At 50.1% G+C, this 25,984-nt stretch overlaps 1 protein-coding gene across 1 annotated transcript in view; it reads left to right on the top strand.

The window, feature by feature from the left end:
- The first annotated feature begins 7,801 nt into the window (after window positions 1-7,801).
- The window catches only part of TMEM196 (transmembrane protein 196), a 40,574-nt gene continuing 22,391 nt past the window's right edge, over window positions 7,802-25,984 (top strand). Inside the window, exons 1-2 of the mRNA XM_032975501.2 lie at window positions 7,802-9,952; window positions 18,330-18,386. Of these exons, the coding sequence (XP_032831392.2) occupies window positions 9,785-9,952; window positions 18,330-18,386 (225 nt within the window). The 5' untranslated portion in view covers window positions 7,802-9,784. The remainder of the gene's footprint in view (window positions 9,953-18,329; window positions 18,387-25,984) is intronic.

Raw genomic sequence — 25,984 nt, forward strand, 5'->3', positions numbered from 1 at the left:
CATCCACGCGACCACGGAGAGAGAGATGTGCAAACTCCACATATACAGCAAGCGTCAGGGTCAGGATCGAACCTACGACCGCCTGCATACCAGGCGATGGAGTTAACATCTAGCCGGGCGGCATCCGATAAGAGTCATCACGGAGAGGTGACTCGCCTGTCTCGTATTCTAGATTGGTGGTTCAAATCCTGATCTGCTCTGTGATATATTTGCACATCACAAACAGCGTAATCCATTGCTGCTTATTGTGCTCACTTAAATTATACTTATGTGACGCTGACCTTCTTTAACACCGTACGTAGCCAACCGTGCTAATTTAATTTGTGTCTTTCTAAATGTGGCCGCGCTCACGACTGCACCACCCCTGCATTTGTAATTTTGTAGCATAGTAAATTACCACCAACGGAAGTTGGGTGCAAATGCACACAGAAGCAGAACAGGTCCACACCCTGTTGGCTTTCCACAACACCTTTACCCAGCAGCATTTGCCTAAGCAAGCAAACTCTGGACCGGTTTCAACTTCTTGGGTCTCGTCAGCAGAGCGAGGCTTGTGAACACAAATGCTGCCGGGTTGCCCGTCGTCATTGGCACGAGCAGCCAAGCCACAGCGTGCATCGTTTGTACATAACGGATGGGGAATGCGTTTGTGAATTAAAGTCAATTTGTGGAAGGACGTGTTTTAACATTAAGGCCATCACTGCGGCCCAAATATGTTGGGGTTTGTCTTGGCCATGGGTCAGCAACCCACAGCTCATTGAGGGAACGGCTTTGTTGGCGTTATCCAAATGCATTTTGAAATTTAAAAAATTTGTTTCCGAAATGTCTTGGCCAGGAGTCGGCAAACCTGCAGGCTGTTGTACCGTAGCCGCATGCGGATCTTAGAGGACCGCTACGTGACATTAGAAAAAAAGCAGCCGCTCTTATTATTTTTGTTTCCGACCCCACCCGCCACCCCTGGGCTTGGGTGCATGAATTGAAAAAGTAAGCGCTCTTGACATTGAATTTGAAACGAAAGCGTTGTCACCACGTAACTTTTCTCCGCGGTTGTTCGGGCTCAATTTTGTTTTCGCGTTGCCGCTCGGCCGATGGCGTCGAGGTTCGGTGTAAACCCACAGCTTGTGTTGCGGAGGTTATAAGCTAAACTATTTTAAAACTACATTTTATTTCACCAGGTAAAGCCCACTGAGCTTTTAGCGGTTATTCAGAAGCGACCTGGCCACAAATGACAGCTCGACAAAGTGGCTTATCACGTGGACACTTGCAGCAGCCACTTAATCTAAACGCACGTTTCTAAATGTGGAGGGAAAACACGGAGGACCCGGAGAAAAATTAATGCAACCACAAGGATAACATGCCAACTTCAAATATACAGTAGGCGTCAGGGTCAGGATCGAACCCACAACCTCCCGCATACCAGGCGAGGGAGATAACATCCCACCATCTCGGCATTTCCCCACTGAGCCATCGCAGTCAAATAGCCGCTTTAAGTGTACGCTTTGTGTTGATTCCATTGTTGTTTTCCTTCTTGAAGTATAAAGTGTCCGTGTTGTCGTTTCCTTGAACCCTGCAAGTGAATTAAAACGGAATTTGCCTTCGAGTGAGCCGTCGTGGTCGTCTGATGCTTGTTGCGCAACGTGGTGGAGGATCGTGGGCCCCCGGTGGGTGTGACCTGGACAAGCGGCCAGCACGGCTTTTTTCTGCCGCGTTGCCGAGGATGGGCGAGCGGGCGAGCGAGTTGGAGAGCGAGTCAGCGGGCGAGTTGATGAGCAGAGCCGAGCGAGTTGCAGAGCGAGTCGCAGAGTGGGCGAGTTGCAGAGCGAGTCGCAGCGGAGCGAGTCAGAGCGGGCGAGTTGAGCAGAGCCGAGCGAGTTGTAGAGCCGAGCGAGTCGCAGAACGGGCGAGCAAGTAAGGTGCAGAGCGATCCTCGCGGCCAAATTAGACGCGACGACGTTCCCGCTTGAAGCGACGTCGCGCATCATCGGGGCAAGGTGCAGAAATTCTGTTACGATACTACCGCAGAAATAATCGCAACTCGCGATGCGCGCAGACTCAACTGTTGAGAGATTGTTCCTCCCCACAGAGAACTCTGTCCGCTGTGGCCAGTCCCGTTTGTGTTGCGCCTTGGTGTCTAAATCTTTTGTAATAATTTTTGTGTATTACTTTAGTATAGTATACTTTAGTATCAATACATGTCAATTGTTATTCGTGGTTTTTTTTACTTTATGTGAACGAAAAGACACAAAATCGTCCGTTTTCTCATTTAAAATTGGTCAATTTCAAAATATCACACGGGATTAACAAGACTTTACCGAAAGAACCAAAGAATATGGATTCCTGCAATCACGAAAACTTCAAATCAAGATCACTGTCCTGGTCACAAAAACAAAGTTTGTGGAGAATAATAGCCATTGTACTTTTGAGGCATAAGCAATTAGGAAATAACACTTACTACCCAGGAACAAAATGTGTTCCACAGTGCAATCACACAGACACGGGGTTAACAGTCACGGTTAACACAGCGTTAAAAATCACACACATACAGGGTGAACAGTCACACACACAGGGTTCACACACAGGGTTAACAGTCACACAGGGTTCACAGTCACACACAGGGTTCACACACAGAGTTAACAGTCACACACGGTTAACACACAGGGTTCACACACACAGGGTTAACACATACAGGTTCACACACACAGGGTTAACAGGCACACACAGGGTTCACACACACAGGGTTAACACACACAGGGTTAACAGTCACACACAGAGTTAACAGTCGCACACACAGGGTTAACAGTCACACAGGGTTAACACACACACAGGGTTAACAGTCACACACAGGGTTAACAGTCACACATGGTTAACAGTCACACACACAGGGTTCACACACACACAGGGTTAACACACACAGGGTTCACACACACAGGGTTAACACACAGGGTTCACACACACAGGGTTCACACACACAGGGTTAACAAACAGGGTTCACACACAGGGTTTACACACACACACAGGGTTAACACACACACACAGGGTTAACACACACACAGGGTTCACACACACACAGGGTTAACACACACGGTTCACACACACACAGTTAACACACACACAGGGTTAACAGTCACAGGGTTAACACACACAGGGTTAACAGTCACACACACAGGGTTAACACACACACAGGGTTAACACACACACAGGGTTCACACACACAGGGTTAACACACACACAGGGTTAACACACATACACAGGGATAACACACACACAGGGTTAACACACACACACAGGGTTAACACACACACAGGGTTAACACACACATACAGGGTTAACACACACACACAGGGTTAATACACGCACAGGGTTAACACACGCACAGGGTTAACACACACACAGGGTTAACACACACACAGGGTTAACACACACACAGGGTTAACACACACACACAGGGTTAACACACACAGGGTTAACACACACAGGGTTAACACACACACACACACAGGGTTCACACACACACACACAGGGTTCACACACACAGGGTTAACACACACACAGGGTTAACACACAAACACAGGGTTAACACACACACAGGGTTAACATACACAGGGTTAACACACACAGGGTTAACACACACAAACAGGGTTAACACAGGGTTAACACACACACAGGGTTAACACACACACACACACAGGGTTCACACACACAGGGTTAACACACACAGGGTTAACACACAGGGTTAACACACACACAAGGTTAACACACACACAGGGTTCACACACACACAGGGTTAACACACACAGGGTTAACACAGGGTTAACACACACAGGGTTAACACACACAGGGTTAACACACACAGGGTTAACACACACAGGGTTAACACACACAGGGTCCACACACACACAGGGTTAACACACACACACAGGGTTAACACACACACAGGTTTAACACACACAGGGTTAACACACACACACAGGGTTAACACACACACATGGTTAACACACACACAGGGTTAACACACACAGGGTTAACACACACAGTGTTAACACACACACAGGGTTAACACACACATACAGGGTTAACACACACAGGGTTAACATACACACACAGGGTTAACACACACACACAGGGTTAACACACACACAGGGTTAACACACACACACAGGGTTAACACACACACAGGGTTAACACACACACAGGGTTAACAGTCACACACAGGGTTAACACACACACACAGGGTTAACACACACAAACAGGGTTAACGCACACACACACAGGGTTAACGCACACACACATACAGGGTTAACACACACACAGTTAACACACACACAGGGTTAAGACACACACAGGGTTCACACACACACACAGGGTTCACACACACACACACAGGGTTCACACACACACAGGGTTAACACACACACACACAGGGCTAACACACACAGAGTTAACACACACACAGGGTTAACACACACACACAGGGTTCACACACACAGGGTTAACACACACACACACATACAGGGTTCACACACACAGGGTTCACACACACACAGGGTTAACACACACACAGGGTTAACACACACAGGGTTAACACACACAGGGTTAACAATCACACACACAGTTAACACACACAGGGTTAACACACACACAGGGTTAACACACACACAGGGTTAACACACACACAGTTAACACACACAAACAGGGTTAACACACAAACAGTTAACACACACACAGGGTTAACGCACACACACAGTTAACACACACACAGGGTTAACACACACACACAGGGTTCACACACACACAGGGTTAACACACACACACAGGGTTCACACACACACCGGGTTAACACACACACAGGGTTAACACACACACACACACAGGGTTAACACACACACAGGGTTAACACACACACAGGGTTCACACACACAGGGTTAACAATCACACACAGTTAACACACACACAGGGTTAACACACACAGGGTTCACACACACACAGGGTTAACACACACAGGGTTCACACACACAGGGTTAACACACACACAGGGTTAACACACACACAGGGTTAACACACACACACAGGGTTCACACACACACGTGGTTAACACACACACAGGGTTAACACACACACAGGGTTAACACACACACAGGGTTAACACACACACAGGGTTAACACACACAGTTAACACACACAGGGTTAACACACACACAGTTAACACACACACACAGGGTTAACACACACACACAGGGTTCACACACACAGGGTTAACACACACAAACACACAGGGTTCACACACACACAGGGTTAACACACACACAGGGTTAACACACACACACAGGGTTAACACACACACAGGGTTAACACACACAGGGTTAACACACACAGTTAACACACACAGGGTTAACACACACACAGTTAACACACACACAGGGTTAACACACACACACAGGGTTCACACACACAGGGTTAACACACACAAACACACAGGGTTAACACACACACAGGGTTAACACACACAGGGTTAACACACACACACACAGGGTTCACACACACAGGGTTAACACACACACACACATACAGGGTTCACACACACAGGGTTCACACACACACAGGGTTAACACACACACAGGGTTAACACACACACAGGGTTAACACACACAGGGTTAACAATCACACACACAGTTAACACACACAGGGTTAACACACACACAGGGTTAACACACACACAGGGTTAACACACACACAGTTAACACACACAAACAGGGTTAACACACAAACAGTTAACACACACACAGGGTTAACGCACACACACAGTTAACACACACACAGGGTTAACACACACACAGGGTTCACACACACACAGGGTTAACACACACACACAGGGTTCACACACACCGGGTTAACACACACACAGGGTTAACACACACACATACAGGGTTAACACACACACACACAGGGTTAACACACACACAGGGTTAACACACACACAGGGTTCACACACACAGGGTTAACAATCACACACAGTTAACACACACACAGGGTTAACACACACAGGGTTCACACACACACAGGGTTAACACACACAGGGTTCACACACACAGGGTTAACACACACACAGGGTTAACACACACACAGGGTTAACACACACACAGGGTTCACACACACACGTGGTTAACACACACACAGGGTTAACACACACACAGGGTTAACACACACACAGGGTTAACACACACAGTTAACACACACAGGGTTAACACACACACAGTTAACACACACACACAGGGTTAACACACACACACAGGGTTCACACACACAGGGTTAACACACACAAACACACAGGGTTCACACACACACAGGGTTAACACACACACAGGGTTAACACACACACACAGGGTTAACACACACACAGGGTTAACACACACAGGGTTAACACACACAGTTAACACACACAGGGTTAACACACACACAGTTAACACACACACACAGGGTTAACACACACACACAGGGTTCACACACAGGGTTAACACACACAAACACACAGGGTTAACACACACAGGGTTAACACACACAGGGTTAACACACACACACACAGGGTTAACTCACACACACACAGGGTTAACACACACACAGGGTTAACACACACAGTTAACACACACACAGGGTTAACACACACACAGTTAACACACACACACAGGGTTAACACACACACACAGGGTTCACACACACAGGGTTAACACACACACAGGGTTCACACACACACAGGGTTAACACACACACAGGGTTAACACACACAGGGTTAACACACACACACAGGGTTAACACACACAGGGTTAACACACACAGGGTTAACACACACACAGGGTTAACACACACAGTTAACACACACACAGGGTTAACACACACAGAGTTAACACACACACACGCAGGGTTAACACACACACAGGGTTCACACACACAGGGTTAACACACACACACAGGGTTAACACACACACACGGTTAACACACACAGGGTTAACACACACACACAGGGTTAACACACACAGTTAACACACACACAGGGTTAACACACACAGAGTTAACACACACACACGCAGGGTTAACACACACACAGCGTTAACACACACACAGGGTTAACACACACACACACAGGGTTAACACACACACAGGGTTAACACACACAGGGTTAACACCCACACAGTTAACACACACAGAGTTAACACACACACAGGGTTAACACACACACACACAGAGTAAACACACACACACACACACGGTTCACACACACAGGGTTAACACACACAGGGTTAACACACACACAGGGTTAACACACACACAGGGTTAACACACACACACACAGGGTTAACACACACACACAGGGTTAACACACACACACAGGGTTAACACACACACAGGGTTAACACACGCACAGGGTTAACACACACACAGGGTTAACACACACAGGGTTAACACACACACAGGGTTAACACACACACACAGGGTCCACACACACAGGGTTAACACACACACAGGGTTAACACACATACACACACAGGGTTAACACACACACAGGGTTAACACACACAGGGTTAACACACACACAGGGTTAACACACACACAGGGTTAACACACATACACACACAGGGTTAACACACACACAGGGTTAACACACACACAGGGTTAACACACACACAGGGTTAACACACACTCACAGGGTTAACATACACACACAGGGTTAACACACACACAGGGTTAACACACACTCACAGGGTTAACACACACACACACAGGGTTAACACACACACAGGGTTCGCAATCGCGCTCATTGCTTCTAGCCACGCACACGGCACGCACGCGTTTGGTCTGCCGGAGCTGCCTTGTGGAAGAAAGACGAGGTGGAGGGGAGGGTTCTGGTGCAATGCCTGGCTGATGAGGCTCTCGCTGACGAGGTGCGGCTGACTCCCCGTGTCGATTGAAGAGGGTGCTGACTGCGGCTGGCTGGCTGGCTGGCTGAAGAGGTACTGGCTGAATGAGGAGGTGCTGTCTGGATGAGGAGGTGCTGTCTAGATGATGAGGTGCTGTCTGGATGAGCTGAAGAGGTGCCATCTGACCGTCTCGTTGACTGAAGAGGTGCCAGCTTGACCGTGGAGGAGGAGGTGGAGGTGGATAGGCCGGGCTGAAGAGGTGTGGCCGCCTGACCGTCGTGCATTTTTGTATGGAGGTTCGAGAATCCATTTGCTGCGCCCCGCTGTTACTTTTCACACGTGGATGGAGCGACGTCAGGGCTGGGTTTACGCCGTCCCGCTCTGTGGTGCACGCGTACGTTGGACTTCTTTCGCGCCGTACGCAGCCAAACGCGCTAATCGGAGATGCGGCGGACTGACTGGCTGACTGTCTGACTGTGTGACTGGCTGTCTGGCTGGCTGTCTGGCTGTCTGACTGACTAACTGTCTGACTGTCTGTCTGACTGTCTGTCTGACTAACTGTCTGACTGTCTGACTGTGTGACTGGCTGTCTGACTGTCTGACTGGCTGTCTGACTGGCTGTCTGACTGGCTGTCTGACTGTCTGTCTGACTGTGTGACTGACTGTCTGACTGGCTGTCTGACTGGCTGTCTGACTGTCTGTCTGTCTGACTGTGTGACTGACTGTCTGACTGGCTGTCTGACTGGCTGTCTGACTGATTGTCTGTCTGACTGTCTGACTGGCTGTCTGACTGTCTGACTGTCTGACTGGCTGACTGACTGGCTGTCTGACTGTCTTACTGACTGTCTGACTGGCTGTCTGACTGTCTGACTGTCTGGCTGACTGTCTGACTGTCCGACTGGCTGTCTGACTGACTGTCTGACTGGCTGTCTGACTGACTGGCTGTCTAGCTGTCTGACTGACTGTCTGAGTAGCTGTCTGACTGACTGTCTGACTCTCTGAGTGGCTGTCTGACTGACTGACTAACTGGCTGTCTGACTGTCTGAGTGACTGTCTGACTGACTGTCTGACTGGCTGTCTAACTGGCTGTCTGACTGCCTGTCTGACTGACTGGCTGTCTAACTGACTTTCTGTCTGACTGTCTGGCTGTCTGACTGGCTGCCTGACTGACTGATTGGCTGTCAGACTGACTAACTGTCTGGCTGTCTAACTGTCTGGCATCAGTCTGACGTCAGTCTGACTGGCTGTCTAACTGACTGTCTGACTGACTGTCTGAGTGGCTGTCTGACTGACTGGCTGTCTGACTGTATGAGTGGCTGTCTGACTGGCTGTCTGACTGACTGATTGGCTGTCTGACTGACTAACTGTCTGGCTGTCTAACTGTCTGGCATCAGTCTGACGTCAGTCTGACTGGCTGTCTAACTGACTGTCTGACTGACTGTCTGAGTGGCTGTCTGGCTGACCGTCTGACTGACTGTCTGAGTGGCTCTCTGACTGACTGACTGGCTGTCTGACTGTCTGAGTGGCTGTCTGACTGACTGGACGTCTGGCTGACTGTCTGACTGGTTGCCTGGCTGTCTAACTGGCTATCTGCCTGGCTATCTGCCTGGCTGTCTGACTGTCTGAACCGGTCCTGGGCTGTCTGACTGTCGGGCGAGCTAACCTCAAAGAGGTTCTGGCCGGCTGAAGAAAGGGGGTTGGTCTGGCGTTGTCTCAAGAAGCCTGCAGAGGAAGAACGAGGTGGTTGGTGATTGGTGGTAGTTGTTGGTGGTTGTTGCTAGTTGTTGGTTGTCGGTGGTGGTTGTTGGTTGTTGCTGCTGTTGCTGGTGGTTGCGTCTCGCCGGCTGGACCTGTGGCTGTTGAGGCCGCCCCACAGCATGTGCAGCACGCGCCACGTGCTGGCCTGCATGCTGGCCTGCGCCCTGCTCGAGGTGGGGTGTGGCCTCGCCAGCCTCGCCCTGGGGGCCGCCTCCGTGACCTGGGCGCTGCGGGGGGCCCAGCCGGTCCGCCTGGGGCACGGGGCCCCCCTGTGGAGCGGAGCTTGCGTGAGTTCGGGGGGGGGGGGGGGTGCGCGGGCTGATGTGTTTGAGAGGAGCGGTGGTGCAGTGGTTTAGGTGTGTGCGTTTGTTTGTGTGTGTCGGTGTGTATGTGTCTGTGTGTGTCTTTGTGTCGGCGATTGTGTGTCGGTGTGGGTGTCTCTGTGTGTCTGTATGTGTGTCTATATCTGTGTGTCTGTGTGTGTCTATATGTGTGTGTCTGTGTGTCTATGTGTCTGTCAAAACAACCCCCTACCTCATCGCGGTGCCAGACGGGAAACTCTGTCGTGGACAGTGCTGTGGGGGGAGGAACAATTCCGATTGGCCCCTCCTTTAATGGCGTCTGTGACCACCACAGTGGCTAAATGGGGGCTCTGGACGGGTGATAGGTGCTGGTAACCCCTCCACCTTCAACATTTTTACCACGAAACCACGAATAAAATGTTTTACTAATAAGCTTGTGCTGGAGGCCCCGGGGGGATAGGCGTCTATGACGTCTCCTGGCCAAACCCCAATTGGTGGAGCCAAGAGATTGAATCTCTACCCTCGGGGCTCCTCCAGAAACAACGAAAAGCCACTTCGTGTGGCCACGTAGAATGTTCGAACGCTCACTGCAGAGGAGAGGCTGCCACTCCTCTGTCGGGAGCTGGACCAGTACCGCCTGGATCTCTGTGGCATTCAGGAGCTCCGGTGGACCGGTTCTGGCTCCTACCACCATGAGGGGTGGACAGTCCTCTACTTGGGGCAGCAGACTGCCAAACAACAGGGTGTGGCTCTTCTTTTGAACAAAAGAATGAAGGGGGCGTGCGAGCGTGGCGGTGAGGTGTGGGAAGCTGTAAGCCCCAGGCTACTTTGGGCTCACCTTCCCATCAACCGGAGGCGAGGAGTGGTGGTCGTGGTTACTTATGACCCCACCGAAGACGAACATCCGTGGAGGGATGCAGGCAAAGCCGATGAGTCAGATGCCTCCTGTCACAGGTGCTGGCTAAAGTGGCCCCTCGGGATAGAGTCATCTTGTTGGGTGACTTCAATGCCTGAGTTGGCCATGATGCTGGCACCTGGTCTAGAGTGATTGGAGGTCATGGGCCAGATCAGCTCAATAACAACGGTAGGAGGCTGCTAGATTTCTGTGCAGCCCATGGGCTTGTAATTACCAACAGGTTGTTCCGCATTCACACAACATCATGGATGCATGCCGGGTCCAAGCAAGAACATCTGCTGGAATACATAGTGACGGACCAGTAGATGCGAGCCCATGTCCTTGACATCAGGACCTACCGTGGAGCTGATCTGCCCTCTGACCATCGACTAGTCATCTGTTTGATGCGCCTGCCATTCTTCCACTCCGGTGGTGGGTGTACACCCAGGACCCCATTCCAACCTAAAGTGGCCTGGTCTCAATTATCATCGCTTGCGGCTGGGGTTGGCATCGTCCCCCACTCCTCCTGATGTCGAGGGTAAATGGGCGAGGTTTAGGACTGTGACTCATGCAGCTGCAATGGCCGCTTTGGGTACGTGGTCCAGATCTCCCCAGAGACTCTGGCTGATAGAGGAGGTGTTCAGGGTAGTTGAGAAAAAGCGACAGGCCCACTGTCAGCGGCTACAGAATCCCACATTAGAGAATGAGGAGGCTTACCGCAGCCTTCGCTCGGAGGTTCGGAGAGCCGTGAGGCGCTGCAAGGATGGGTGGTGGTCGCAGGTTTGCCCGCGATCACAAATCTCTATTTAACTCCATCAAAAAAGTAACCTGCAGCGCCACACCTATTACAATCATTAGGGGAAAAAACGGTGATCCAATTTCTGACCCCCCGGAACAGGTTTGCAGATTTGCTGAACATTTCTGAGGTCCTGGGGGAGGGGAAATCCCTCAGCCAGGAAAACATCCTGGTACAAAGTGGGAATGACCCTGCTGAGGCTACGGTGCCTCAAATATTGAAGGAAGTCACCCCCTATGAGAGGCTGGCTGAGGTGCCATCTGTTGAGGAAGTACTGAAGGCGATCCGGAGTCTGAGACCAGGAAAGGCACCGGGCAGAGATGATCTCCCAAGCGAAATGCTGAGGGAGGGTGGCGTTTGTGCACAGACTGCCCTATATGACATCATAACAACAGTCTGGACCACTGGACGGGTTCCGCAGGATTGGAAGGATGCCCTGGTGGTCCCCCTCTTTAAGAAGGGAGACCGCACAGACTGTAACAACTACAGGGTCATCTCACTCCTCAGTGTGCCGGGAAAGGTCCTGGCAAGGATTATTCAACATCGCCTTGCCAGGCATGCTGAGGAGAGGCTTGCGGAGCCCCAATGCGGTTTCAGGAAAAGGCGGTTCTGCACAGATGCCATATTTTCTGTCCGTCTATTACTGCAGAGGTGTAGGGAATTCCAACAAGACCTACATCTCTGCTTTATTGACCTGGTCAAGGCCTATGATACCATCAGTAGGTTTGGGCTCTGGGTCGTTCTTCGTGCTTTTGGAGTACCTGACCCTCTGCTCACAATCATTAAGGACCTTCATGATGGTGAGCGGGCCCGGGTAAAACTACGTGGCCGGGAGTCAGAGCCATTCCCTGTACACCTTGGGGTGCGACAGGGATGTCCTCTGGCACCCACATTATTTAACATCTATTTTGACCACGTAGTTCGTGAAGCCTTCAATAGCTGTACCGGGGGAATCTCCATATGGTACAGATATAATGGGAGGCTGATCGATGCCCGGGTGCAGTCAAGGGATGGCTCCCTATTGCTCAACCACGTTATGTATGCTGATGATTTGGTAATAGCTGCTCAGTCAGAGGAGGAGTTGGAGACGCTGCTGCTCAGACTGGAGCGTGCCACTAAGAGGTGGGGCCTTACCATCAGCCCCACCAAATCTAAGCACCTGCCTGGGTATTTTGTACCATCGGACACTCCACCCCCACAACTCCCGATCGGTGATGGGGCAGTTGTGGAGAGAGTGGAGAGTTTCCCATACCTGGGCAGTGTGCTTATGACTGGCTCCAGTTTAACAGCAGAGGTCTCACTCCGAATCAGTCGAGCGGCAATATCTTTTCATCGGTTGCGTAACGCTGTGTGGAAGCTACCTGGTCTGTCGCTCCGCACTAAGCTTCAGGTCTTCTCGGCCACGGTCATTCCCTCCCTTCTCTACGCTTGCGAAACGTGGACCCCCCTAATGGAACATCTTCGCCGGTTAGAAACATTTAGGCTGGCCTGCCTACGATCCATCCTGGGTTTAACCAGACTGGATTGTGTGAGGAGCTCACAAATCCTTGAAAGATCTGGGCAAGGTCCCATTGGTGAGCTCCTCCGGCGGGCAAGGCTGCGATGGCTGGGTCATGTAGCCCGCATGCCCAGCCACCGCATGCCGAAACAGCTTTTGTTCGGCCGGATTGAGGGGGCAAAGCGGGCGCGGCACGGGCTAGAGAAGAGATGGAGTGATGTGGTACAGGAGGACGTGGAGCTGAGTGGACTTGCCGATGACTGGTACCAGCGGTGTCAAGATCGGCCTCTGTGGAGGAGGCTCGTGAAGGATGCTACTGGGCAGTTGGAGGTAGTCGCCCTCCAACAACAACGGAGGGCGGAGGAGCGACGCTCACAACAACGAGCGGAGCGCCGGGTGGCTAAAGCCAGCAGGTTGGCACATTAGGGGGCACAGGTGGTGCATCAGCCAGTCATCTCAGTCAGTCGACCCGTGGCACCTGGGTCTGCCCCGTGACCTCCTGGCAGCGGGCGTTCGACACTTCACGTGGCCTCAGGGTGCACATAGCCTGGCACAAGCGTCGTGGTGACGTCACCGCCACTTAGTGGCGAATGGCGGTTGTTGTTGTGTGTGTGTGTACAGATGGGTGTGTGTACAGGTGTGTGTGTACAGGTGTGTGTACAGGTGTGTGTGTGTGTACAGGTGTTTGTGTGTACAGGTGTTTGTGTGTACAGGTGTGTGTGTGTACAGGTGTGTGTGTGTGTGGCATGTAGTGTAGCGCAACCCTACGGGCCACTCGAGTTCGATTTCCGCTCTGCGCCAACACCGTTGCCGATTATTCTGAACCGGTCCTGAGCCTCCCCTAGGTCGACGCAGCCTCACATGAGTACCTGGTGCGGTGTGTAAAGATCGCCACTGGGGAGACAAAGACGGCCGGGCGTGGTGTTTGCCACCCACCCCCTGGTGTGCCGGCCTTCATAAGTGCTGCTACTCGCGAACAGCACTTGCCCCAACATTCTGCTACAGGCTATCCGGGGGATCTTTGTGTGTGAATTACATAATTCACACACATACCACACACTCACACCTGATCCACAACCACAGGGTGTGTTTGGAACACCTAATTGCCCACAACACACAAAGACAAAGATCCCCCGTATAAACTAAACAGACTGTCGGGGCAAGTGCTGTTAGCGAGCACCTATGAAGGCCGGAACGGTACACGAGGCGGTGGGTGGCCAGCACCACGCCCGACCGCTTGTGTCTCCCCAGTGCCGACGTTTACACACCGGAACCAGGTACTCATTTGAGGCTGAGTCGACCTAGAGGAGGCCCAGGGACCGGTTCAGACAATCGTCACTGGGTGTTGGCCGTGAGCCGGGTAATCGAACCCGGGTCGCCGGGGTTCATAGCGCAGTGAGCTAACCGCTGCACCACCGCTCCCCGTACACACCACACACACTCGCCACACTCACCGCACACTCACTACACTCAACCTTATTGCCACCACAGGCAACAGTCGGAGGGAGGGTGGGCGAGAAAATTGTTGTCTCTTCACATCGCCACATCACTCACTCCCAGTGCGCTTGATCACTGCAATGCGACAACGGGGTTTTTTTTTAAACATTTAACTCTTGTGTGTATGTGTGGTTTTTTTCGCGTGTGTTTTTATACGTGTGTGTGTGTATATATTGTTTTAAGCTCAGGGCTATGACCGATGTACAATCAGCGCTTGTGGGGGGGGGGGGGGGGTTAACAACATCGAGTGAATTGGGAAGCTTTTTGGACCGCGCGTGTCGATTCGAATCCGTCAAGTGTGACGTGAGTTCCGAGCGAATAATCAACGAGATGATCCAAGACGCGGATCACCAGCCAGCAGACTGCGGTGTCATGACCGCTCACCCACCCACTCGCCCACCTGCTGACTCACCCACCCACTCACCCACTCACTATTTCACCCACTCACTCATCCACCCACCCACTCACTCGCCCACCCACTCAGCCGCTGACTCACCCACCCACTCACTCGCCCACCCACTCAGCCGCTGACTCACCCACCCACTCACTCATCCACCCACTCACTCATCCACCCACTCACTCGCTCGCCCACCCACTCACCCGCTGACTCACCCACCCACTCACCCACCCACTCACTCACCCACCTACCCACCCACCCACTCACTCGTCCACCCACTCACCCACCCACTCACCCACCCACTCGCTCGCCCACCCACTCACCCGCTGACTCACCCACCCACTCACTCACCCACCCACCCACTCACCCACTCGCCCACCCACTCACTCACCCACCCACTCACTCACCCACCCACTCACTCACCCACCCACTCACCCACCCACTCACCCACCCACTCACCCACTCACCCACTCACTCGCCCACCCACTCACCCGATTACTCGCTCACCCACTCACTCGCCCACTCACTCACTCGCCCACCCACTCATCCGCTGACTCACTCACCCACCCACCCAACCACTCACTCACCCACTCAATTAGGAAGCTTTTTGGACCGCGCGTGTCGATTCGAATCCGTCAACTGTGACGCGAGATCTGAGCGAATAATCAACGAGATGATCCAAGACGCGGATCACCAGCCAGCAGACTGCGGTGTCATGACCGCTCACCCACCCACTCGCCCACCTGCTGACTCACCCACCCACTCACCCACCCACCCACTCACGCGTCCACCCACTCACTCATCCACCCACTCACTCGCTCGCCCACCCACTCACCCGCTGACTCACCCACCCACTCACTCGCCCACCCACTCAGCTGCTGACTCACCCACCCACTCACCCACCCACTCACGCATTCATCCACTCACTCATCCACCCACTCACTCATCCACCCACTCACTCATCCACCCACTCACTCACTCGCCCACCCACTCACCCACCCACTCACCCACCCACTCACTCGCCCACCCACTCACTCGCCCACCCACTCACCCGCTGACTCGCTCACCCACTCACTCACCCACCCACTCACTCGTCCACCCACCACTCACCCATCCACTCACCCACTCACCCACCCACCACTCACCCCGCTTCTCTCCCCGCTCGTCCCTCGCGCTGCCCCACTTAGGAGCCGCCTCCCTCCCCCCGCTCAGCCTCTCACAGTATAATAATAATAATAACCTTTGCCTCTCACAGTATAATAATAATAACCTTTGCCTCTCACAGTATAATAATAATAATAACCTTTGCCTCTCACAGTATAATAATAATAATAACCTTTGCCTCTCACAGTATAATAATAATAACCTTTGCCTCTCAGAGTATAATAATAATAACCTTTGCCTCTCACAGTATAATAATAATAACCTTTGCCTCTCACAGTATAATAATAATAACCTTTGCCTCTCACAGTATAATAATAATAATAACCTTTGCCTCTCACAGTATAATAATAATAATAACCTTTGCCTCTCACAGTATAATAATAATAATAACCTTTGCCTCTCACAGTATAATAATAACCTTTGCCTCTCACAGTATAATAATAATAACCTTTGCGCAAATTTCAAGACACCGCATTAACCCTCATTAGTATTATTATTATTTAATCCTTTGGGGGGGGGGGTGGAGTTTGAGGGAGGGGGGCAGTGTTTAGCGATACCTCGATGTCCGTCTCGCTCCCCCCCCCCCCCTTTAACGTCGTTTCGCAGATACGTCGTCACTTGCGAATACGTCAGTTTAACACGTACGTCAGTTTAACATGTAGCAGGCTTTCGCGACCAATATTATTCATAATAAAGGTTTTTGGGTTAGATCGCGTTATTTATAAATGTGTCGTAACCCTCCACCACCCGACACGGCCAATCAGCGAAAAAGTGTCACGTGGACAAAAGGCAAAATAGTTCACTACTTTAGCCCCATACCGGTGTGTTGAAGAGTGAATCCACAACATTTGCAGTTTGAGTACGACGTTTCGCTGGTAATTACATCCAGCATCATCGGGCAATTCGCCAGAATGGTAAAACACTCACTTGCTCCCGGTCTTCAATAGAGCAGCAGGGTGACGTCATCATTTAACTCATTCAGGTGCAGTGATTTGAGGCGGAGGGGGGGGTATTATAATTATATAATCGATTGGTAATCAGTCAATGGTTATAATTAGTAATGAGTTGTAGATTAGTAATTAGTTGTAATGTGTGTTATTGTGATTATATGCTACGTTAGTAATCAGTTAATTAGTATGTGTTTCCCCTATAAGGAACTGTAATATGTATTTAATAATACGCTTCCACTTATTAATGCAGATACGTCATCATACGTCATCACTTATTAATACAGCTACGTCAACACTTATTAATACAGCTACGTCGTCACTTGTTAATACAGCTACGTCATCACCAATTAATATAGCTACGTCATCACGTATTAATACATAGATACATCGTCACTTATTAATACATAGATACGTCATCACTTTATTATTAACACCGCTACCCGATTTGCGTCGCTTCAACCCCCTCACACTTACGTTGCTGTGTGTGTACGCGTGTTCTACATGTGTGTACGAGTCTTCTACGTGTGTGTTTTATGTGTGCACGTGTTCTACGTGTGTGTACGCGTGTTCTACGTGTGTGTGCGCGTGTTCTACGTGTGTGTACGCGTGTTCTACGTGTGTGTGTGTACACGTGTTCTCCGTGACGCCGACAGTGTGAAGGTGAATACAATGAGGTTGACCTGAGTGAGTAGGGGTGAGTAGGGGGTGAGTGTGGTGAGGCTGACCCTCCCCGTGACTCTCCTCCCGAGACACTCCTCCTGTGACTCTCCTCCCGTGACTCTCCTCCCGTGACTCTCCTCCCGTGACTCTCCTCCCGTGACTCTCCTCCCGTGACTCTCCTCCCGTGACTCTCCTCCCCGTGACTCTCCTCCCCGTGATTATCTCCGTGACTCTCTCCATGACTCTCCTCCCCGTGACTCTCCTCCCCGTGACTCTCCTCCCCGTGACTCTCCTCCCCGTGACTCTCCTCCAGGGAATCTCCTCCCGAGACTCTCCTTGTGACTTTCCTTCCCGTGACTCTCCTCCCCGTGACTCTCCTCCCCGTGACTCTCCTCCCCGTGACTCTCCTCCAGGGAATCTCCTCCCGAGACTCTCCTTGTGACTCTCCTCCCCGTGACTCTCCCCCCCCCCTCCCCCCCCCCGTGACCGCTCTCTCCCCCCGCAGTTCCTGCTCTGTGGCGTGTGCGGCGTCTTCTGCGCGAAGAGAAAGTCGGGGAGGCTGGTGAGTGGGGCCGCCGCGATTTCATTTCAAAAACCCGCGCTCGCCACCTTCACCGCACAACACGAGGTGTGCGGCAATTCCTAAAACCAAACTTTTTTTGTTTTTCGTTTCATTTCACCAGGCTAAGGCCCACTGAGCTGTGTGAAGCGACGTCGGCTATCGCAAACGATAGCCCGAGGAAAGTGGCTTGTCATCGTCGCGTGGAAATTATATAGCGCGTGACGTTGATTCTGAATGTGGAGAGGAGAGAGAGACACGCAAACTCCAAATATACAGCAGCAGGCGTCAGGGTCAGGATCGAACCCACGACCTCCTGTATACCAGGCGAGGTTGTTAACATCTCCTAGCCACCGTGATGATGATGATGAGAGAGAGACACGCAAACTCCAAATATACAGCAGGCGTCACGGTCAGGATCGAACCCACGACCTCCTGTATACCAGGCGAGGTTTTTAACATCTCCTAGCCACCGTGATGATGATGATGAGAGAGAGTCACGCAAACTCCAAATATACAGCAGGCGTCAGGGTCGGGATCGAACCCACGACCTCCTGTATACCAGGCGAGGTTGTTAACATCTCCGAGCCACCGTGATGATGATGATGAGAGAGAGACACGCAAACTCCAAACATACAGCAGGCGTAAGGGTCGGGATCGAACTCACGACCACCTGTATGTCAGGCAAGGTAGTGGACATCTCCTAGCCACCGTGGCGCCAAAATAACTATACATATAGCAGCCAAATACTCTAAACGCGTGATGTCGTTTCTAAATGTGGAGGGGAAAAACCGGAGGACCCGGAGAAAAATCCACGCGACCACAGAGAGAGAGAGGGGGGTCGGACAAGGCGGCGGGGGGGAAGGAACTTTCATTTTTATTACAGAGTTAGGTTCCAAAGGTACTGTATTCATAAGTCCAACTTTACTCCTGTCGATCCCAAACATGTTGTACGGCGTGTACACTTTACACGGGGAATGACTTTACAAGTTGTATAATCTCCTGTAGATGTAGATGTCACCGGTTCTTCATGTTCTGCAGGTGTAGATGCCACTGGTTCTTCACGTTCTGCAGATGAAGATGCCACTGGTTCTTCACGTTCTGTAGATGTAGATGCCACTGGTTCTTCACGTTCTGCAGATGTAGATGCCACTGGTTCTTCACGTTCTGTAGATGTAGATGCCACCGGTTCTTCACGTTCTTCAGATGAAAATGCCACTGGTTGTTCACGTTCTGTAGATATAGATGCCACTGGTTCTTCACGTTCTGTAGATGTAGATGCCACTGGTTCTTCACGTTCTGCAGATGTAGATGCCACTGGTTCTTCACGTTCTGTAGATGTAGATGCCACCGGTTCTTCACGTTCTGCAGATGAAAATGCCACTGGCTCTTCACGTTCTGTAGATGTCACTGCTTCTTCACGTTCTGTAGATGCCACTGGTTCTTCATGTGCTGTAGATGTAGATGCCACTGGTTCTTCACGTTTTGTAGATGTAGATGCCACTGGTTCTTCACGTTCTGCAGATGTAGATGCCACTGGTTCTTCACGTTCTGTAGATGTAGATGCCACTGGTTCTTCACGTTCTGCAGATGTAGATGCCACTGGTTCTTCACGTCCTGCAGATGTAGATGCCACTGGTTCTTCACGTTCTGCAGATGTAGATGCCACCGTTCTTCACGTTCTGCATATGTAGATGCCACTGGTTCTTCACGTCCTGCAGATGTAGATGCCACCACCACCATCAATTGCACGGCGGTTGAACTGAGGCCTCTCGGTCCGTACAGGTGACTGGATATACGGACAAAAGTTTATTTCGTCCCTCCAAAAGTTTGGACGTCGAATGTTCGAAAATAGAGGAGTCCCTGTATTCATTATGCGATTGGTAAATTTAATATGGCGGGTGGGGGTGGGGGGGGGTGCTTTAAAATCGACGCCACGAATGCAAAAACCGCCGCGCGGAATCCCGGCAAGGCATGAATTATTGAAACTCCGCTTCAGTCTGCCGCGTGCGACGTGGACGCGGCGCCCGAGTGGCTGAAGCAACTTATAAGAGCCCCGCTCGCCGGACGATGGCACCGCAAGTGGCTACCGGGAGCCATGCATTATTGATGCCCCCCGCCGCATGAGATGTCCATCGATTTTTTTTTTCTCGTAGTTGTGTGGCGGGCAAGAGGAAGAGGAGGGAGGGGTGGAGGTGGTGGTGGTGGTTTGGTTGAAACGCTCAGTCAGTTCAAACTGAGCTGACGACGAGGAGGAGGAGGATGATGAGGAGGAGGAGGCGGTGTGGCGGCAGTGGACGCTGCGTGGGTCACCTCGCACGCCACCCACGGTGGTGGAGGGGCAGGGCGGTGTGCATTTGCTGGTTTGGAGTTCACCATCACGGATTGTAGTAGTAGACTTAGCGAGATTCGTAGTGGTAGAGTTAGTGAGGTTCACAGTGGTAGAGTTAGTGAGGTTCATAGTGGTAGCGTTAGTGAGGTTCATAGTGGTAGCGTTAGTGAGGTTCATAGTGGTAGAGTTAGTGAGGTTCATAGTGGTAGAGTTAGTGAGGTTCATAGTGGTAGAGTTAGCGAGATTCGTAGTGGTAGAGTTAGTGAGGTTCACAGTGGTAGAGTTAGTGAGGTTCATAGTGGTAGAGTTAGTGAGGTTCACAGTGGTAGAGTTAGTAAGGTTCATAGTGGTAGTGTTAGTGAGGTTCATAGTGGTAGAGTTAGTGAGGTTCATAGTGGTAGAGTTAGTGAGGTTCATAGTGGTAGAGTTAGCGAGATTCGTAGTGGTAGAGTTAGTGAGGTTCACAGTGGTAGAGTTAGTGAGGTTCATAGTGGTAGAGTTAGTGAGGTTCACAGTGGTAGAGTTAGTAAGGTTCATAGTGGTAGTGTTAGTGAGGTTCATAGTGGTAGAGTTAGTGAGGTTCATAGTGGTAGTGTTAGTGAGGTTCACAGTGGTAGAGTTAGCGAGGTTCATAGTGGTAGAGTTAGTGAGGTTCATAGTGGTAGAGTAAGCGAGGTTCATAGTGGTAGAGTTAGTGAGGTTCACAGTGGTAGAGTTAGTGAGGTTCATAGTGGTAGAGTTAGTGAGATTCATAGTGGTAGAGTTAGTGAGGTTCATAGTGGTAGAGTTAGTGAGTTTCGTAGTGGTAGAGTTAGTGAGATTCATAGTGGTAGAGTTAGTGAGGTTCGTAGTGGTAGAGTTAGCGAGATTCGTAGTGGTAGAGTTAGTGAGGTTCACAGTGGTAGCGTTAGTGAGGTTCATAGTGGTAGAGTTAGTGAGGTTCATAGTTTTAGAGTTAGCGAGGTTAGTAGTGGTAGAGTTAGTGAGATTCATAGTGGTAGCGTTAGTGAGGTTCATAGTGGTAGAGTTAGTGAGATTCATAGTGGTAGAGTTAGTGAAGTTCATAGTGGTAGAATTAGTGAGTTTCATAGTGGTAGAGTTAGTGAGATTCATAGTGGTAGAGTTAGCGAGGTTCATAGTGGTAGAGTTAGTGAGGTTCATAGTGGTAGAGTTAGTGAGGTTCACAGTGGTAGAGTTAGTGAGGTTCATAGTGGTAGAGTTAGTGAGGTTCACAGTGGTAGAGTTAGTGAGGTTCATAGTGGTAGAGTTAGTGAGGTTCATAGTGGTAGAGTTAGTGAGGTTCACAGTGGTAGAGTTAGTGAGGTTCATAGTGGTAGAGTTAGTGAGGTTCACAGTGGTAGAGTTAGTGAGGTTCATAGTGGTAGAGTTAGTGAGGTTCATAGTGGTAGCGTTAGTGAGGTTCATAGTGGTAGAGTTAGTGAGATTCATAGTGGTAGAGTTAGTGAGGTTCATAGTGGTAGAGTTAGTGAGGTTCATAGTGGTAGCGTTAGTGAGGTTCATAGTGGTAGAGTTAGTGAGGTTCATAGTTTTAGAGTTAGTGAGGTTCATAGTGGTAGCGTTAGTGAGGTTCATAGTGGTAGAGTTAGTGAGGTTCATAGTGGTAGCGTTAGTGAGGTTCATAGTGGTAGAGTTAGTGAGGTTCACAGTGGTAGAGTTAGTGAGGTTCATAGTGGTAGAGTTAGTGAGGTTCATAGTGGTAGAGTTAGTGAGATTCATAGTGGTAGAGTTAGTATGGTTCATAGTGGTAGAGTTAGTGAGTTTCATAGTGGTAGAGTTAGTGAGGTTCATAGTGGTAGAGTTAGTGAGTTTCATAGTGGTAGAGTTAGTGAGGTTCGTAGTGGTAGAGTTAGTGAGGTTCATAGTGGTAGAGTTAGTGAGGTTCGTAGTGGTAGAGTTAGTGAGGTTCATAGTGGTAGAGTTAGTGAGATTCATAGTGGTAGAGTTAACGAGGTTCATAGTGGTAGAGTTAGTGAGTTTCATAGTGGTAGAGTTAGTGAGGTTCGTAGTGGTAGAGTTAGTGAGGTTCATAATGGTAGAGTTAGCGAGGTTCGTAGTGGTAGAGTTAGTGAAGTTCACAGTGGTAGAGTTAGTGAGGTTCATAGTGGTAGAGTTAGCGAGGTTCATAGTGGTAGAGTTAGTGAGTTTCATAGTGGTAGAGTTAGTGAGGTTCGTAGTGGTAGAGTTAGTGAGGTTCATAATGGTAGAGTTAGCGAGGTTCGTAGTGGTAGAGTTAGTGAAGTTCACAGTGGTAGAGTTAGTGAGGTTCATAGTGGTAGAGTTAGTGAGGTTCATAGTGGTAGCGTTAGTGAGGTTCATAGTGGTAGAGTTAGTGAGATTCATAGTGGTAAAGTTAGTGAGATTCATAGTGGTAGAGTTAGTGAGGTTCATAGTTTTAGAGTTAGCGAGGTTAGTAGTGGTAGAGTTAGTGAGGTTCATAGTGGTAGAGTTAGTGAGATTCATAGTGGTAGAGTTAGCGAGGTTCATAGTGGTAGAGTTAGTGAGTTTCATAGTGGTAGAGTTAGTGAGGTTCGTAGTGGTAGAGTTAGTGAGGTTCATAGTGGTAGAGTTAGTTAGGTTCGTAGTGGTAGAGTTAGTGAAGTTCATAGTGGTAGAATTAGTGAGGTTCGTAGTGGTAGAGTTAGTGAGGTTCATAGTGGTAGAGTTAGTGAGGTTCATAGTTTTAGAGTTAGTGAGGTTCATAGTGGTAGAGTTAGTGAGGTTCATAGTGGTAGAGTTAGTGAGATTCATAGTGGTAGAGTTAGTGAGGTTCATAGTTTTAGAGTTAGTGAGGTTCATAGTGGTAGAGTTAGTGAGGTTCATAGTGGTAGAGTTAGTGAGGTTCATAGTGGTAGAGTTAGTGAGGTTCGTAGTGGTAGAGTTAGTGAGGTTCGTAGTGGTAGAGTTAGTGAGGTTCATAGTGGTAGAGTTAGTGAGATTCATAGTGGTAGAGTTATTGAGGTTCGTAGTGGTAGAGTTAGTGAGGGTCATAGCGGTAGAGTTAGTGAGGTTCATAGTGGTAGAGTTAGCGATTTTCATAGTGGTAGTGTTAGTGAGGTTCATAGTGGTAGAGTTAGCGAGATTCATAGTGGTAGAGTTAGTGAGGTTCATAGTGGTAGAGTTAGTGAGGTTAGTAGTGGTAGAGTTAGTGAGATTCATAGTGGTAGAGTTAGCGAGGTTCATAGTGGTAGAGTTAGTGAGGTCACGGCCAGCAAGGGGCCATACATTGAGTAGATACGCAAAAATCTGTCAAAACTTGACCCCTACACCCCTCCCTGTACGCACGCGGACTTTTTACATCACCCCCCCCCCCCTACCTAAGCACGCTTGACTCACCCCATCCCCCCGAATCCTATAGAACGGCCGATATTTAATCCACGCAGAAACGATCAAGGATTAACAATATGAACGTGTTTAAGTAAACAGATAGTCCACCGCCGGCTGCCTTAAAGAATTAAGTTGCGTGCCTTGGTCACTTTTGTTGCTGAGCTGCGTGATAGCTTGCAGCCAGGGGCACGGTGGCACACGAGTGACACCTCTACCACAGGTCCCACTTCTGCCGGTAGTGCTTGAGACGGCTGCCTTCTTGCTGCTGAGCTGGGGCTCGTGCGTGGTGCCTCTTGTGCGAGGGAGACAAAACAAAAGAGAGGGAGACACCACGCACACAAATTGCCACTGGCATCAGAGTCATCGTTTCGTGCCTCGTGTTTACGATGGTAACAGTCGCAGCGTCAACCTGTCCACGAGCCTCCGATGTCAGCCAGTGTCCCGCTCGCTCTCGATAGAAGAGAGAGGACGGCTCGGAGAGAGGGAGAGGACGACTCGGAGAGAGAGAGAGAGAGAGGGGACGACTCGAGAGAGACAGAGGGGACGACTCGGAGAGGGAGAGGACGACTCGGAGAGAGGACGACTCGAGAGAGGGAGAGGACAACTCGGAGAGGGAGAGGACGACTCGAGAGAGGGGACGACTCTGAGAGGGAGAGAGGACTCGGAGAGACAGAGAGGATGACTCGGAGAGAGAGAGAGGACGACTCGAGAGAGAGAGGATGACTCGGAGAGAGAGAGGGGACGACTCGAGAGAGAGAGGACGACTCGGAGAGGGAGAGGACGACTCAGAGAGAGGACGACTCGAGAGAGAGAGGACGACTCGGAGAAAGAGAGGAGGACTCGGAGAGAGAGAGGACGACTCGGAGAGAGAGAGGACGGGGGGTGGTCTCGTCGGGGGGGGGGGGGGTGGGGGCATTGCCCCTTCCACCCTTCCAAACTGGACACCTTTATTAATTGGTCTTCAGTAAGTTTACAATTAAGATTAAAAATATGTATTAATTATATGCACCCGCGATAATGAATGTGAGGAGTTACCCCCGCCCCCCAGCCGCCCCCTCACCATCACCCTTGCCTGACCCCACCACGGTTTCCGAGGTAAATAAATGTACGAGACAAAAAAGAAGGTATATGATTTATATGCACCCCCATTGTCCGTTTTGAGAGCTCTCTTTTAGCTAGTTGTAATTGTCTTCTTTGGTTCTTTCGGTAAAGTCACGTAGAATGATAATAAAATAATAATATAAAACAATTAAATTCTCACGACGTTTCGGCCACAACACAAGTAGCCGTCCGAAACGTCGTGTGAATTTTATTTTATTGTTTTATTCTCATTCTACGTGACTTTACCAAAAGAACCAAAGAAGATGAATCCTTGCAGTCACGAAAGCTTTAAATCGAAATTTAGTTGTAATTGCTGGCGAACGTCGTACTCAGATTGTAAATGGCGCTCCCTACACACAACCGGGGGTGCTGTGCTAGTGACGAATTGGCCACGTTCTGTTTAAGTGACACAACCCCTCACTAGTTGGCTGTGTCGGGTGATGGCGGGTTTAACGACACATTTATATATTTGCGCGATCTCACCCAAAACCCCTCTTATGGATGATATTGGTCGCGAAAAGCCTACGTGTTAACATGTACAGCCCGTAGTAAAGGTTTTAATGAATTGTAAATGTCGTGGGTTTTACTCTCCAACACACCGCTTTGTTGCTGAGCTGGTAACTAAATGTCACTTTTTGTTTACGTGACACAACCTTAATGATTGGCTGTGTCGGGTGGTGGTAGTGGTGGGTTTAAGGACACATTTACGCGATATTCCCCAACAACAAAACACTTTGACATTGGTCGCGAAATATCTACTAAGTGTTAAACTAACGAACTAATCGGTAGAGTAACTCGCAAGCGAACTTGAACACGTTCAGCG

Source organism: Petromyzon marinus, chromosome 56 (assembly GCF_048934315.1).
Source record: "Petromyzon marinus isolate PM22_M1 ecotype Great Lakes invasive population chromosome 56, UKy_Petmar_22M1.pri1.0, whole genome shotgun sequence".
Lineage (NCBI taxonomy): Eukaryota > Metazoa > Chordata > Hyperoartia > Petromyzontiformes > Petromyzontidae > Petromyzon > Petromyzon marinus.